This window comes from Schistocerca serialis, chromosome 8 (genome assembly GCF_023864345.2).
Source record: "Schistocerca serialis cubense isolate TAMUIC-IGC-003099 chromosome 8, iqSchSeri2.2, whole genome shotgun sequence".
In the NCBI taxonomy this organism is placed as follows: domain Eukaryota; kingdom Metazoa; phylum Arthropoda; class Insecta; order Orthoptera; family Acrididae; genus Schistocerca; species Schistocerca serialis.
The window spans coordinates 487,051,466-487,069,181 of record NC_064645.1 but is presented as its reverse complement, the minus strand read 5'-3'; the positions used below and the strand labels follow the sequence as shown (position 1 = coordinate 487,069,181).

The 17,716-nt window shown below is 39.1% G+C and overlaps 1 protein-coding gene across 1 annotated transcript in view; it reads right to left on the bottom strand.

The window, feature by feature from the left end:
• LOC126416745 (ubiquitin carboxyl-terminal hydrolase 20) overlaps window positions 1-17,716 on the bottom strand; it is a 187,938-nt gene that overhangs the window by 21,963 nt on the left and 148,259 nt on the right. The window contains exons 16-17 of the mRNA XM_050084581.1: window positions 16,594-16,821; window positions 16,227-16,415 (exon numbers count right to left, since the gene is read on the bottom strand). Coding sequence (XP_049940538.1) covers window positions 16,227-16,415; window positions 16,594-16,821 — 417 coding nt within the window. The remainder of the gene's footprint in view (window positions 1-16,226; window positions 16,416-16,593; window positions 16,822-17,716) is intronic.

Here is a 17,716-nt window from a genome sequence, read left to right as displayed (position 1 = left end):
GTCCATGTCTCATTTGGGTCCTTATAGCTACTGGACCACGTGTTTCTCGGCACCGATCAGGCCAATAAGGCACGAGTGGAATTGATGCGGCGGAGCATGGTGGGCAGCGGGAGGGGAGGGGAGGGGAGGGGAGGGGAGGAAGGTCCCATGTCTCGTCTTAGTGCGGCCTGTTTATTCCATCAGCTGCCACTGTCCTGCTTCCACTGGTACACTCTCATTGTATTCTTGCTTAAAACATAGCACCGTGTGGGACACAATATTACCAAGAATACGCGCTGATGGAACCAGGACGGTGGCGGCTGATGGAATAAACAGGCCACACCAAGATGAGATGCTGGGACCTGCCACCCGTTGCGCACCCTTACCATGTGCCACAGACCCGATTCTGCTTGCGCCTGATTGCCCCGACCAGCAATGAGGGTACAGAGAATCCCGGGTCAAGCGGCTATAAAGACCCGGAGGACACGTGAACCTGACCCTTCACCTGAAGATGGCAAGTAAGAAACTTGCTGAATGTTGTCGGAGAATGACACATTGACTTGCCTGTCTACCTCAGAAGATTTTATCAATGCTTCATTGTTTGTGTACTCAACGGGAAGCCGCCCTACAAGAACTTGACAGAAATAGTTATTGCTGTGCACTGAACAATTGGTAGACACATATATATAGTTTAACGGATATTACTGTCATATGATAGGCTATTGCCATGTGACAATATGAAGTCATGCTTATAAACAATGAGAACTAGGGAAAAGAAGTTTAAAAAATAAAAGAGGAACATGACAAGGATTTGAATAATAGCTCCATGGTGGATGCGGGTTTGGTTTCCCAGCAGTCTACTCAGCAAGCTACAACAGCTGGTATGATAGTGTAGGGTGATACACATTCCTCTGTGCATTCCGATGCACTGCACGATGCGACCGTGTTGCCAGCTCCTATTTTCATATACGAGTCTTTAAAATGTAACCGATCTGATTTGATAGAAAAACTTTTGTCTTGAACGTGGATGAGGAACTACACGCGGACTTCCCAGTGCACTATTTTTTCTTCACCCTGTGGATGGGAAGTGTTGCTTCCAGCATATTTTCTGTTCTCCGCCCTAAACCCACTCTTTTCTTCCACTAAAGTAATCAATATTGGAAAATACAATACAATATGGATAGATAAGAAATCGACTCACCAAGCTCCGGTAGGAGAAAACACATAGAAAAGACTTGGATATGCACGAGTTCTCAGAGCCAGTGGCTCCTCCTCCTGGTAGAAGGGTTGAAGGGAAATGAAGAGTGGTGATGAAAAAGGAATGGCAAGGTTTAGGAAATGGGGAGTTACAGAAAAGTCACCTAGAATGCCTGATCAGGGGAGACTTAATGGATGAGATGAGACTTACAGACTGATTATTGGTGCCTGATCTCTGACGAGAGCTGAATACTGATAACTTGAATGTGAAAGATACGGTAATAACGAAGACAGCTATTACTGATAAAACATTGTGCAAGAGTCAATAAGAGCAGAAAGCTAAGTGCATTATACATGGTATATTATGGAGGGTGGTTGGTTGTGTGTGTGGGGCGGGGGACAAGGAAATGAAAAATAATAATAAAAGGAAGCAAGGAAAAAAAGTTGTTACTGAAAAGAAATGCTGAGATCACAGAAATTAATGTAAATTTAGGCCACATCGGTGGTGAGAAAAAGCACATGCCAGTTCCCACCAGTGGAGTTCTGAGAAACTGTTATCAGCAAGGAGAATCCAGATGGTCAGTGTGGTGATGCAGGTACCTAGATCATGACTGTCATGTTGTAGAGAGTACTCTGCAGCAGGATATCGTGTGTTGCCAGTATACACCTTTTGTCTATGACCATACTAACTGATAACATGGTGGCAGTTGTACAAATATAAGAGGCTGAGCAGTGTTTACATAACAGACGTGTCATTTCAGAGCTAGCTCTCCTTTTGTTATTATATGTTTTGACAGTTACAGGGCTGTATAAAGTGGTGATAGGAAGGTGCATCGGGCAAGTCTTACAAGGGGGTGGTCACAGGGATATGAGCCATATGGTAGGGAAATGGGTGCAGAAGGGAGTGTAGGGTCTGACCTGGATACTGTGGAGATTTGTGGGATGTGGGGGAGGGATGGTGGTGGGTGGGGTGAAAAGCTATTCTATATGTGGTGGGGCAAAATGTCAGACAGAATGGACCTCATTTCAGGGCATGATTTTAGGAAGTCATAGCTTTGTATAAGTTGCCGATTAACACATCCAAGACCAGAATAGTACTGAGTAACAAGTGGTATACTTCCATATGTTGTTTTTTCAAGGAATCAGCACTACCAGGTTTGGATTTGATGACGCAAGAAATCGCTTATAAACTAGGCTGGTGGGATAATTAATTACAGTGAAGGCAGAACTGAAAATGCTGGTTTAGTGCTGCAAATCTGAAGAGTATGCATATGAATAAATGTGTTTGCCTTGAATCCCAAAGCTGTATGGGAGGGAATGCTTGGTATTAAATGGATGGCAACTGCCATGATGTAAGTACCCTTGTTTGTTTGTATATTTAATACGAACAGTAGTGTGTTGCTGACACTCTGTGAGGATGAGGTCATCGTCATGGAAAGAGGTATGGGATTTGGCATAGGACCATGTGAAATTTAACTGGGAGAATGTATTTAGAGATTCCAAAAATTCCATGTCAGCCTCACCATGAGTCCATAGGGCAAAGATGTCATCAATATATCAAATCAAACCAGGATCTCAAGAAAGCCCCCTCAAAGCACAATGGCTGGCATACGGAGGAGTCGTTCTAGTTGTTCTGGCAGCATCCTAGATATATCTGTATGCCTAGCCCTCAAAGATAAAGCAACTGTTCATATGGATAAAGCTGATTAAGGCAAGTAGGAAGGCTGTCATAGGTTTAACATCAGGTGGGCTCCTCGTGGAGGTAATGTTCAGCAGACAGACAGACCATGTACATGAGGAATGTTATTATTGAGGGAGGTGGCACCAATGGTGACAAACAACATCTGAAATCTTTGCCTGTCCCTATCCTAAGGCACCAGCCTCTGTGGTCATCCCCATTGTAAGACTTGCCCCCTGCACCTTCCTACCACCATCTCTATCTGCCCTACAACTGGCAAAACATAGAATATCAAAGGGAGTGCCACCTGTGAAATAACACATTGTGTAGAAGCCGTTATGAAAACACTGTTCAGCCTTCTACATTTGGATGACTGCCACCCAGTTATCAGTATGAATGGTCATAGACAAGCAGTGTATACTGGCAACACACAATATCCTGTTGTAGAGCATGCTCTGGTCTTTTAATTTCTGTGATCTCAGCATTTCTTTTCAGTAACTATTACTTTCATTTGCTCCCTTTTATTTTGCAACCTCTCTATAACCCTCCCTTTCCCCTCCCCCACCCCTCACTTGGATACCCCATACAATGCACTTAGGTTTCCGCTCTTTTTGACTTTTGCGTGTCTGGCACATATGATGCGACAATCACTCTGCGCACTACTGTGGATCATGGCCGCCAGGGGGATACACTGCAGCTGAGTGACTGTACATGACAGCGGTGCAGGCACCAGTCAGCTACAAACTCGCCAATGTTCCTACCTTACGACAAGATGACGGAAGAGTGGAAAACATATGAGAAGTTTGTCTGGCAGCACTTTGCCGTACTCCATATAACGGATTCAGCCATTGTAAAATTGCTTTTCCTGTCAATGCTCTCATCCAATATGTGCCATCTCTTGTACAAAGTGGTTCGCCTCATGGAAGTGGCACACCTGAGCCTTGGCAAAATGTAAGCTCTATTAACAGCCTACTTTCACTGATACTGCCACGTTATTGCATCCAGTATGTAATTTAATCAGTGTCATAAATAATTACACCCACAAAATGGCAAGGACTTAGGGAATCACATGCAGAGAGGAGACGATTAGAGATGCGGTCATTTGGACAGTTTCTACAATTTGATGACCCTATTTTGGAGGACATTTTAAAATGCGCTCCATCCTTCAAAGTTACCCAGGCTGTTGTGAGGTACAACACCAACAATCTGTCTTTGATTCTCATCCCATGCAGTAACAATGTCATTTCTGTAACTCTCCCCATTTCCTAAACCTTGCCATTCCTTTTCCTTCAACCCTATTCTTTTCCTTCAAACTCTTCTGCCAGAAGAAACAGCCCTTGGATGTGAAATGTTGTGTATTTCCATATTTTTTATATGTGTATTCTCCCCTGCCATGGCTTGGTGAGTAGATTTTTCCATGTATCCGTTTTTCTTTTTCTTTTTTTTTTCTACTGTTATATCCCATATTGATCCTGTCTGAACCTCGTATTTACCTCCACACCCCTCTCCTTTATTTCTGTGTGTTATGTTTGTGTCACCATTTTGCTACTGCTCATTTTGCTACTGCCACTGAGAGCCATCTATCTGTCCCTCTATCATACCTCCCATAACCTCCATACACACACTCCTTGCACGGTGCTTATCTGATTCAAGTTGCCACATGCCTAGTCTACCCTCCTCAACCACTAAACCCTCAAGCAGGCATGCCAAAATTTCCCTTAGTCGAGCAGGTGTGCGGGGTATTTTATACACCAGAACATAATCTACAGCACACTATCTCAAACCTTGGAAAATGGTTTTTGTTTTGTGAATACTGTTATTGAGCATTTTAATTCTTTATTTTTTTGTGAACCTGATTGATTATTTGAACTTTTTCAGGTAAACTTTAAATATCTCATGAAAAGTTAATACAAAGTGTTTCACTTGAGGTTTACTTGCTCTATTTTTCAGTTTAGTCCCCTACATTTTAGGCCTCAGGAACATAAGCCATAGCTTGTTATGGTGCCTACATTTTTGATCCATCTCCCGGTAATGACTAAGTTATGATTTATGATTAACATAGTCAGTTAATAGATCATAATCAAATGCAGTTTCACTAAAAGTCTCCCATGAGCACTTTTAAAGGTACAACACTTTGTCTCACAGCCTTTAAATGATTCTGTTGTCCTGAGTCTTCAAGCATCTTGGAAGTTGTAAGAGATGCGTGACGCTCAGCATCTACAATGTGATGGGCTTGTGACTGTTTCAATGTCTCTGTAGCTTTTAAGGCTTTCTAACATTCGGCACCCAGTACAGGTGGACATAAGATTGTTCTGTTTGTTGGAACCATGCGCTAAATCAGACTTACATTTGAGAGGCTTCTAGTAATAGTTTTGAATATGATTATTGGCCTTGCCATCCGATTTTGTTGTTGTATCTCCACCAAAAATTTCCAGCTATATCAGGTTATGTAGGAGCTCAAAATCATAAACCACACACACAATAACATTGGATTTGCACTGCCAAGGAATAATCTTTAGGCACTAAGAGTAACCCACCATCGTTCCAGCGTCATCTACATAGCATGTGGGTATACCACAATTAAGAATATTAATAACACTCAAAAGGATATAGCTTTCTAAGGTAGCCTATGGTTTTCCTCAGGGTTCAAGCTATCAGCATATCAAATATAATCGGAATTTGTTCAGTAGAGTCTGGAAATGTCAAAGAGTGAGTTATTTTTGCAATTAATAATACTGGTATTTGTATGGAAGTATGGATTAAACATGTTGAGAATTGAATAAGCTTTGTACTGATTATGTTGAATCATATTATCTAGAACATATCAATCAATAAAAGCATTTTCATAAGTACGATAAGAGTAAAGAAATTTTTCAAAAAATATTTTTCCTTAATTTTCATGATATTCTTCAAATCAATAAATATCTTGTACTATGCACTTTGTACAGTAGCATATCTTCTTCATCAGGGTTCAAATAATCTCATGCAAAATTTCATGGATATCGTTTCAGCCGTTTAGTTGTGAAAATGTGGATGCAGTTACTTTCGCATTTATAATTTTAGTATGGAAGTGTGGACTGGCATGGATTAAACACATTGAGCATTGTATAATCAAACAATATAAGCTTTCTGCCAACATGGCGTTTGTCGAAAACATGCATGCCGGCACACACACAACTTGCACACGACTGCAGCCTCTGGCAGCCCAAGCTGGCTTCAGCTGCCAGAGGCTGTAGTTATGTGGGTGTTAGTTGCGTGTGTGTGTGTGTGTGTGTGTGTGTGTGTGTGTGTGTGTGTGTGTGTGTGTGTGTGTGTTCGTGTGTGGTTTTTCAACAAAGGCCTTGTTGGTCGAAAGCTTATACTGTGTCAGCCTTTTTGTTGTGCCTATCTGTGACTCAGCATCCCCACTCTATGGTTGACTCAGCATCCCCACTATATGGTGAGTAGCAACTTTCCTTCTCATAATATTAAGCATTGTATTCTAGCTGTTAACCCACAGATGTGCTTGCGTATCAGTAATACGAAATGAAATGAGCTTCATTGGCTGGTTAGGACGTTCAGGAGTTTGGTGCAAGTCTTTATTTGATGCCACTTTGGTGACTTGCATGTCTATGACGATAAAATGATGATGAGGAAGCCTGACAGAGATGGAAATTGTGGAAATTGAAATCAGGAACCCATGAACATGAAACAGCAATGCTAAATGCATGACCCCCAACTGTTCACACCAATTTGAATGGAACAAAGAAGTTATAAGAAACACACAATGCTCAGTGGCTAAAATGTGATGGGTCTGTGACTGATATTAATATGGAAATATGGATTAAACACAAAGAGGACTGTATAAACAATGTATTCTCTAAGTAGAATTGTATTATGTAGAATATATCAAACAATAAAAGCACTTTCACAAGCATGATGAAGTTCAAAAGTCGAAGAGAGAGAGTTTTTTCAAAGAGTAATTGTTGGTCCAAATTTCACATTATGTTCTTTAAATTAATAAACAGGTTGTACGTATTTTTTGTTAGTTGGAACGCCAATTCAAGTTTATTTTTTCTGGGTCCAAAATTACACATTACAAGACAGTGATTAAGCCAGAAGCACTGTATGCAGCAGAAACACTAAAGATGAATTTCAAAAGACAAATGGAAAAACTTGAGCTAAAGGAAAGAAAAATTTTAAGAAAAATCATACGACAAAAATTTTGACAATAAGATTATATACACAAAAAATGAAACACTCTAGAAGAAAACTGAAAAACTTTCAGATACTATGTGTAAAGGAGGATAAATTTTTATGGTTATCTTCTCAGAATGAATTCCAACAGATTAACTAAACAAATCTTTGACTTTTTAATGTAACCACAAAAGGAAACCCAACTGGTTTAAGGAAACTGAGAAAGACATAGTAGAATTAAAGATTTCACGAAATTCACTTATTAATTGAACAGCTAAATTAATTACTAAAGATGAAAACGTAAGGTTCCAAAAGTCCAAACCCTGCATCTCGGAAGAAGAGAGGAAAAGAAGATCAGAAAGAATGAAGAAATACTGGGCCCCAAGAAAAGAACATCGTGAAAGAAATGATTGATCCAGCTTACCCCAAAGAGGGTGAAAAGGAAGAAGAAGAAGAAGAAGAAGAAGAAAACAGGTTGTACTACATACTCTTTAAAGCAGTCTTTGTTCTTCATCAATGTTCAAGCTATCTCCATATTAAATTTTATCAAAATCAGTTCAGCAGTTTAGCCATCAATTTCTTGTTTGCTGATTCTGGAGAAATAGACAGACATTATTTTTTTATCTGAGGATTCCTGATACTTAATCAAGAATGCTGAAATGTCGCCAGGCAGACACTTTATTTTGGATCTTTTTGTTAGATGGGGCTTCATCAGTGCCATTGCTAAATTCTTCAAAAATTCTTGCATAATGTGGGCTTTATTGGATTTGAGTTATACAAAATCTATGTATTATTTCCTGCTACATTCATGAAAGAGTAAAAGACATACACTAGCCATTGCCTCACTAGGAACAAGATGATATATGCATTACATAATTGATCCACAGTGCCAACACCCCCTTTGGTCACGTTGTAGTCCATTATTATTTCAGACTTGTTTGTTTTATCATCAAGAATTGGTAGTTCAAATATTGTGGACAACAGTATCAGGGATTTGTCTTTCTTTGGTACATATGATGTGAGAGTGATGTCTTTTTGAGATCCGTAACTTGAAGACTCAACTTTTTGATTTTTGCTTGTCTGAAATTCAATAGGTATTCCTCTTTTGTCCTTTTTCAGTGCGCTGATACAAGTAAGCTGCTTCTTTAGGAGAGATATTGCCAAGGGCAACTGGTGTACCAATTATCAAATGTGATGTTCCTCTTGCTACCTTCAGTGTCAGGAATTGGGAGCATGTCATGTTGTTTGGCCTCTTTGATATGGACCATCCTCTTGTTTTTCATAATATACTTCCAAATTACTTGGGGGAAAAAAAATTGAATTGCACATAGCAAAGATCTTGATTCGATATTTTGTAGGCTTATAACAAAAACAAATAATTTACATGCATTTTTACTTATACATACATAGTGGAGCAATACACTGATCTTTTACTTAAAAACTCTTTAGCAGAAAATGGATTATAATGTAACACTGGGAGGAAAAGTCAGCTTGTGTAAGGAAATTTAGGTGGCAAACAACCAGGTACAGCAAGGAGTATTAGTTTTGAAATGGCTTTATAAATAATTTATTTAAAAAATCATTACACCCTTCCTTTACTCCTTATGCCTCAATTATGCCTCTCAATTTGCATTCTGGGTGACTTACCCCAACCCCTTTCCTACCTCCGCCAACTCTGCTGTCTCCTCCTGAAGAAGAATGATTTGAAAGCAAGAAATCCTATTTCTATCAGCTGTACAGTGAAGGTTATTAATTGGCCAGTTCCTCCATCTCTTGGTGAATTTAAAAAAAAAAAATTCTAATGGAAAATTCCTATTTACACAAACATTTCTTTTACTTTCGATGAACCAAAGAAACAAGACTTTGTTCCAACAATACGATACTCGTTACTTATATGTCATCATGGTGAGTGGGTGAGCACGAAAGGTTGCACGATTGTAAAGGATGAGGGTCAGCTTTTTACAAACATTAGCTATAGATCTTAATGACAATGAGGAAGAGACTTTCCATAACCCTCTCCCTCCCACACACCCGCACCATTTATTTAATTTATTTATAGAAATGGGAATACAAACTATGAAAAACCTGCTAAAATGGACAAAATAATAAATACATTGTTCTGGATTTTTTGCTGCTATTGTAGTCTTTTGCAGTTTCAGAAACTGACGTGAACTGTGTGATACACACACTGACTGTGGACCTACCCAATAATGACCTGAATATATACAAAAACGAAATCAGAATAACAGTTATAAAGAAACTGGAAAAGCAACTGAGGACAAATATTAAGTATGTAATGTAACTATAGCAAATAAATGAATTATGTTACTTCAATAGTGCACTAACTAAAGTAACCACAAAAGTCTAATGGGTATTGAAAAAGAATTATCTTCATAAATAAAAGTAATGTAGCAATATATTATAGAAATCAAAAAGAATTTTATCAATATATTTATTGGAGGTATTGGAAGCTATTGGAGGTATTGGAAGCTATGGCTGAGAAGGATGGACTGTGCAAAATGGAAAGGAACCAATTAATAGGTGTAGAGAGATAAATATGGAGCAGTCACAAAAACATCATGTATTGAAAGAAAATGACCAAGTACTGGAAAATGAAAACATAAATACCACATATAAAAGTAAAAACTATAAGGACGAGCATTCTCATAACTACTTCATAACAATTTTTAAGAAAAAAAACTTGTACAAAAATCAAAAAGCAGACTCAGAACATCTATCCTGAAAAGTACCAGAAGAATCTGGTTGGCAAGAACAGAAAAGGGTGGCTTAACTGGCCAACAACCAAGAATTCTAATTTAGATACACCACTGGCCATTAAAATTGCTACACCACGAAGATGACGTGCTACAGACGCAAAATTTAACCGACAGGAAGAAGATGCTGTGATATGCAAATGATTAGCTTTTCAGAGCATTCACACAAGGTTGGCGCTGGTGGCGACACCTACAATGTGCTGACATGAGGAAAGTTTCCAACCGATTTCTCATACATAAACAGCAGTTGACTGCCGTTGCCTGGTGAAATGTTGTGATGCCTCGTGTAAGGAGGAGAAATCGTACCATCACATTTCCGACTTTGCCATTCGTGCACCGAGGTTCGTCGTTGAGTATAGCATCACAGGCGCTCCTGTCTGTGACGCAGCGTCGTGGGTAACAGCAGCCATGGTCTCCGAGCTGATAGTCCATGCTGCTGCAAACGTCGTCGAACTGTTTGTGCAGATGGTTGTTGTCTTGCAAGGTCGGATTGTAGCCTATCGCGATTGCGCTTTACTGTATCGCGACATTGCTGCTCGCATTGGTCGAGATCCAATGACTGTTAGCAGAGTATGGAATCGGTGGGTTCAGGAGAGTAATATGGAACGCCGTGCTGGATCCCAATGGCCTCGTATCACTAGCAGACGAGATGATAGGCATCTTATCTGCACGGCTGTAACAGATCGTGCAGCCACGTCTCGATCCCTGAGTCAACAGATGGGGACGTTTGCAAGACAACAACCATCTGCATGAACAGTTCGACAATGTTTGCAGCAGCATGGACTATCAGCTCAGAGACCATTGCTGCGGTTACCCGTGACGCTGCATCACAAACAGGAGCGCCTGTGATAGTGTACTCAACGACGAACCTCGGTGCACGAATGGCAAAATGTCATTTTTTCGGATGAATCCAGGTTCTGTTTACAGCATCATGATGGTCGCATCCACGTTTGGCGACATCGTGGTGAACGCACATTGGAAGCATGTATACGTCATTGCCACACTGGCGTATCACCCGGCGTGATGGTATGGGGTGCCATTGATTACACGTCTCGGTCACCTCTTGTTCGCATTGACGGCACTTTGATCAGTGGACGTTACATTTCAGATGTGTTACGACCCGTGGCCCTACCCTTCATTCGATCCCTGCGAAACCCTACATTTCAGCAGGATAATGCACGACCGCATGTTGCAGGTCCTGTACGGGCCTTTCTGGATACAGAAAATGTTCGACTGCTGCCCTGTCCTGCACATTCTCCAGATCTCTCACCAATTGAAAACATCTGGTCAATGGTGGCCGAGCAACTGGCTCGTCACAATACACCAGTTACTACTCATGATGAACTGTGGTATCGTGTTGAAGCTGCATGGGCAGCTGAACCTGTACACGCCATCCAAGCTCTGTTTGACCCAAGCATATCAAGGCCGTTATTACGGCCAGAGGTGGTTGTTCTGGGTACTGATTCTCAGGATCTATTCACCCAAATTGCGTGAAAATGTAATCACATGTCAGTTCTAGCATAATATATTTGTCCAATGAATACCCATTTATCATCTGCATTTCTTCTTTGTGTAGCAATTTTAATGGCCAGTAGTGTATTTGCATATTCGAATGCATATCACTTATTACAACATGTTTAATTTCTAGGTGTGGAAAAGATTTTACTATATGAAGGCAAGTCATCATCCAATGACACCGTTTACTTCAGATTTGCTCATAAACATTCAGACAGACACAGAATCTGTATTTTTTCAAACAACAATGTACAGGCTTTCTGTTAAAGCAAACAGAGAAAGAAAGTGCTTTGTTCTGAAAATGTGTGGTTTAGTTTTCTTCCTCACAGTCAGTCTTAATTAGATAGAAAGCAATTTAAACCATTAGACAAATTGATTCTTCCTATATATATAATTCTTCCTATATATATAATTTTAAGCAAAAATTGTAAACACAACAATTTGCCATTTTATTTTCTTTCTCGCAGTCGGTTTTAACAGAAAACAGGAAAGTTGTATTTCTGGCTTATCCGCTAATGATTATAATACTACTATGGAATCTGAATCATCTGAAAACTCTGTAATCCTACCTATTCACAGATTAAAACCGTGTGAAATGGTGGTAATGAAGCTACTACCCTCACAGATAAAGGCATCTGGAGCGGTCTCTCTCATAACCCAAATACCAATGATTTCAACAGATTTACCTATTCATTTTAGGCGACTTCAATTCCCAGTCGTGGTTTCGTTTGCAATAACAATGAATAAAGCTCAAGGTATGATAGAAGGGGAAAGATGTGCAGAGAGGAAGGGAAGTAGAGAAGGAGAGGGTGTAGTAGGAGATGGAAATAGAGAAGGGGAATGGGGAGATGGCCTGCCAGAGGAGTGAGAAGGAGATGGGCAGAGGGGGGGGGATTAAGGAGGTTGGTCACACATTGGTGTGGTTCCTGTCGATTCACTCTGTAGGTGGGACTATACTAGACATGGCCTGCACCTCAACAAGAAAGGGAAGGGTAAAGTGGCTGGGCTGATAGCAGGATATTTAAAGGGGGAAGGAACTACATCTCATGGTGGAAACTCTTTTTTAGTGTAAAATCAGTGTCCAGTGGGAAACTCAGCCAGGCAAGTACTAAAGATGACAAAAAGTTCAAGATACTCACAAAAGTAAAGTGAAAAATAATGTTAGTATTTTTCATCAAAATATTGGGGGATTGAAGAATAAAACTGATGAGCTTCTGCTTTGTTTAGAAGATATAGAAACTGAGAATGTAATAGATATACTATGCCTGTCTGGGCATCACATTGTCACTGATATGCAAAAGGTTAGCATCAATGGGTACAAATTAGCTGCACATGTAAGTAGAGATAATATGATGAGAGGAGGAGTTGCCATATATGTCAAAAGCTTCCACAGTGTAAAAAATTTAGAAACTAAAAAATTTTGTGTAGAGCAACATATGGAAGCATGTGCCACTAACCTAAAACTAAATGATGGCACTTTCATAATTGTAACAGTGTATAGGTCCCCCTCAGGGAATTTCCAGCTATTTCTAGAAAACTTGGATGCTTTGTTGTGCTATCTGTCAGACAGGGGGAAGCAAATTATCATTTGTGGGGATTTCAGTGTTGATTCCCTGAAAGAATGTAATAGGAAGAATGACCTTGTAGTATTACTCAGTTCTTTCAATTGGAGCTCCGTCATTGATTTTCCTACTCGGATAACAAAGAACAGCAGGACATTGATAGATAACTTTTTTATAGACCAAGATAAGTTTAAGGACATAAATGCTTATCCTGTTGAGAATGGTCTTTCAGATCATGGTGCACAGCTAGTTACAGTATATGACATAGCTCCATGCAGTATATCAAATCAGAATTTCAAAGCAGTGCGTTCAATTAACAATATAAATATTGCAAACTTTAGGGAAAGCCTACAGCAGCTAGACTGGGATGAAGTGTATAAGGAACCCGATGCAAACTTGAAATATAACTTATTTCACGATACATTTTTAAGGGTATTTCAAAATTGTTTTCCCAAGAAAATAGTTAAACATAATTCCAAGATGACATATAAAAAACCTTGGCTAACTAAAGGAATAAGAATATCTTGCAACCGTAAAAGAGAACTGCATCTAACAGCAAGAGGGCGTACTGACCCCGAAATTGTTCAATATTATAAAAACTATTGTGCGGTACTAAGAAAAGTTATTAAAAAGTCCAGAAGCATGTGTATCATGTCTGAGATCAGTAACTCTGACAATAAAATTAAAGCAATTTGGAATAGTATTGAAAGGGAAACAGGGCAACCAAGAGCACAGGAAGACTTTAGTGCCATAAAACTGAATGACAAGTGTACTAACAAACAATCAGAAATTGAAAATATTTTCAATAATCATTTTTTAAATGTTGTAGAGAAAATAGGATCTAGATCTTCACTAGAAGAGGCAAGGCTACTAATAGAAGAGGCCATACCTGTGCAGTTTGAAACAACTGTATTTCCACCAACCTCTCCCTCTGAAATCAGTAAAATAATAAACTCATTGAAAAGTGTTAGCTCTTATGGAATTGATGGCATTTCCAGCAAGGTACTTAAAGCTTGTTCCCCACAGATAAGTAGGATTCTCAGCCACATATGTAATAGCTCTTCGGAGCAGGGTGTTTTCCCCGGTAGACTGAAATATGCCATTGTAAAACCATTGCATAAAAAGGGGAATACGTCGGATGTCAACAACCACCGCCAAATCTCTCTTCTGACAGCTCTATCAAAAATTTTTGAGAAAGTAATGTATTCAAGAGTAGCCTCCCATATTTGTAAAAATAAAGTACTAACAAAATGTCAGTTTGGTTTTCAGAAAGGCTTTTCAACAGAAAATGCTATATACACTTTCACTGATCACATATTAAATGTTCTGAATAACCGGACATCAGCTATTGGTATTTTTTGTGATCTCTCAAAGGCCTTTGATTGTGTAAATCATGGAATTCTTTTAGATAAGCTAAATCATTATGGTTTGAGGGGGGCAGTGCACAAATGGTTTAATTCATACTTAACTGGAAGAATGCAGAAAGTTGAAATAAGTGGTCCATGTAATGTTAAAACAACAGCTGATTCCTCAAACTGGGGGGCTATCAGGTACGGGGTCCCACAGGGTTTGGTCTTAGGTCCTTTACTGTTCTTGATATACATTAATGACTTACAATTCCACATTGATGAAGATGCAAAGTTAGTTCTTTTTGCTGATGATACAAGTATAGTAATAACATCCAAAAACCAAGAACTAAGTGATGTAATTGTAAATGATGTTTTTCACAAAATTATTAAGTGGTTCTCAGCAAATGGACTCTGTTTAAATGTTGATAAAAATCAGTATATACAATTCCGTACAGTAAATGGCACAACTCCAGTAATAAATATAGACTTTGAACAGAAGTCTGTAGTTAAGGTAGAATTTTCAAAATTTTTAGGTGTGTCCATTGATGAGAGGTTAAACTGGAAGCAACACACTGATGGTCTGCTAAAACGTCTGAGTTTAGCTACGTATGCTATTAGGGTTATTGCAAATTTTGGTGATAAGAATCTCAGTAAATTAGCTTACTATGCCTACTTTCATTCACTGCTTTCATATGGCATCATATTCTGGGGTAATTCATCATTGAGTAGAAAAGTATTCATTGCTGAAAACCGTGTAATCCGAGTAGTTGCTGGTGCCCACCCACGGTCATCCTGCAGACATCTATTTAAGGATCTGGGGATCCTCACAGTATATATATTCACTTATGAAATTTGTTGTTAATAATCCAACCCAGTTCAAAAGTAATAGCAATGTGCATAGCTATAACACCAGGAGAAAGGATGATCTTCACTATGCAGGGTTAAATCTGACTTTGGCACAGAAAGGGGTAAATAATGCTGCCACAAAAGTCTTTGGTCACATACCAAACAGCATCAAAAGCCTTACAGATAGCCAACCAACATTTAAAAATAAATTAAAAGAATTTCTAGATGACAACTCCTTCTACTCATTGGCTGAATTTTTAGATATAAATTAAGGGAGGCGGGGAGGAGGGGCGGGGGGGGGGGGGGGGGGGGGGGGAGACGACTTAAACATTAGTGTCATGCAATATTTTGTGTAATGTAATATCTTGTACAGACATCTTTTATTAACCTGGCACGTTCCACATCATTACGAAGTGTCGTATTCATGATCTATGGAACAAGTATTAGTCTAATCTAAGGCATGTATCCCATTCCCATACCCATTTAGCAAATGTGAAGCATGGCCGGGTTCGCTAATAAGTACATAACACACATATTTATATACGTGCTGCAAAAAAAGGTTAATTTTGCTTTTATCTTCTCTAACCATCTGAGCAAGATAATTTGCTTAGTTTGCCCTGCATGTTAAATTAATTCCAATTTAAAGAATGTTTATAAGATTTTTATAAACAAAATATGAGAAATCCTGGGTGGAATATAAATAATGGAGGAAGTAAAGGTAACAATTCATAGTACAGTGAGGCATTAAGAGGTTGATGAGCGTATAAACAAGCCCTAAGATGCTAATAAGCTTACGGACAATGTCCTTCCACAGAGAAAACTAGTACAAAAGGCATACACTACACCGTCCAGATCAACCACCTCAACGGAGCTCCAGTGTCAGTAAAATGTTGTCAGCTGGGATAATACAGAGGCCCCCCCCCTGAAAAAAAACCTTCTATGCAGATTTAGTTACATTTTTTATGAGATTCTTCTACAATGAACCAATCATTTTAAATTGTACAGAAGTCAAAATGGTGGGTCTTTACAAGCTTCCTTACATCTTAGAGTTTTGTCTGATTTCACTTGCACATTGCACTGCATATTCGCAAGCCATGGTTCTACACTACATAGAAAGTTACAGTGATTGTATTATATGAGGCATACATACACAAGAAGTTCTGATAATATGTACCCATATCCACAGTTGTATCTAATGACTGTTGTTGTTGTTGTTGTTGCTGCTTTCTGTGCACTGAAGCATTCCTGGCTGCTGAACGTAGTGCTGTGTTGTCGGAACTGGCACTTTGAGCTCTGGTCTGTCGGCCCATAGCAGCTGTATTTGCAGATGAATATAGCCCTATAATACACAAAATGTGCTACATAAAACACAGGGTTTATTAAAATGAATATTCTGGGTAATCACAAAAAGGAGGAAGTTAGAAACATGCAACCAAACCATGGCTAATACAGAAAATGATACGAGAAAAATGAGATAAGATCTACAAAATTGAATCTCCATTAGCAGAGGATATTACCAGTATCTATGTTGTCTGTGCTGCGGGCCTTAATGGCAGCTGCCAAACTCCCATCAGGTGTTGCCGACACTGTACCTGGATAACAAGGTCGGCCAATGCCTGAAGCAGTAGTGCAACTCACTGCTGGACCTCCTGCATATGGTGACCGAAACACAACTTCAGGTCCTCCTCCATAAATGCGTTTAAAGAAATACCACAGTTCTTCTGATAGCTGAGCATAATCTGAAACTGAGGTAAAGTCAATCTGTAATACTACAGTAATGGAGAGTGCACACTGTTTTGCTGCTGGAACTAATGAAGTGCATTAAATACCTCAAATTTCTGAACTGGTAGTACTATGCACATTGTAGTCTTACCAGTGTTAGAAAACAAAATGGTTTAACACCTTGATGTACTGTTGATAACGATTTTGGACCAAAGATGCATATATAGAGTCAGACTCATGGAAAAAAATGAAGGCCAAAAGTACATACCACAATGAATGGGAATGAAAGTTAGACCAAAATCAACACCGCAAGTCTAACTCAAGAGACAAATACTTTTCAGTGATAATCTTGGTTTAGTTCTTACCATTAAGCCATGGGAATTAGTCACAATTTGTTAAATTTTCATTTTAAAGCAAGAATGTTGGTGGTTATGAAGAAATATTTAACAACTTTTACATAATGTTAAGAGAGAGGCATTTACATGGAAGTAGTGACAAAGAATCCAGTAACAGCAGCATCATTGTACAAAAACGAAGGCATACAAAGTGACGACAGTTGTGGGGGGGAAAAAAAAAAGGAGTACCTAAATAACGTGTTCCATGAATTTGCAAGAAACACACCAATAATTTGGAAATATACCGAGACTCATGGCATACAATCTTCTTCAAGTAATTTGAGATTACTCTTGCTGACAAATTTTGGGAAATACTTATTATGGAAATAAATCTCTTAGCAAATCATATAACAGACAATGAATGGAACAAAGGAAAGCAAACAACATTCTATACCTTATTACTTTTGACGAAATGAATGCAAATATACACTGTGTGGTTTCACTGCCTGAGATTGCAGTCATGTGAGTGAGTTGCATTTGTGTGTGTGTGTGTGTGTGTGTGTGTGTGTGTGTGTGTGTGGCC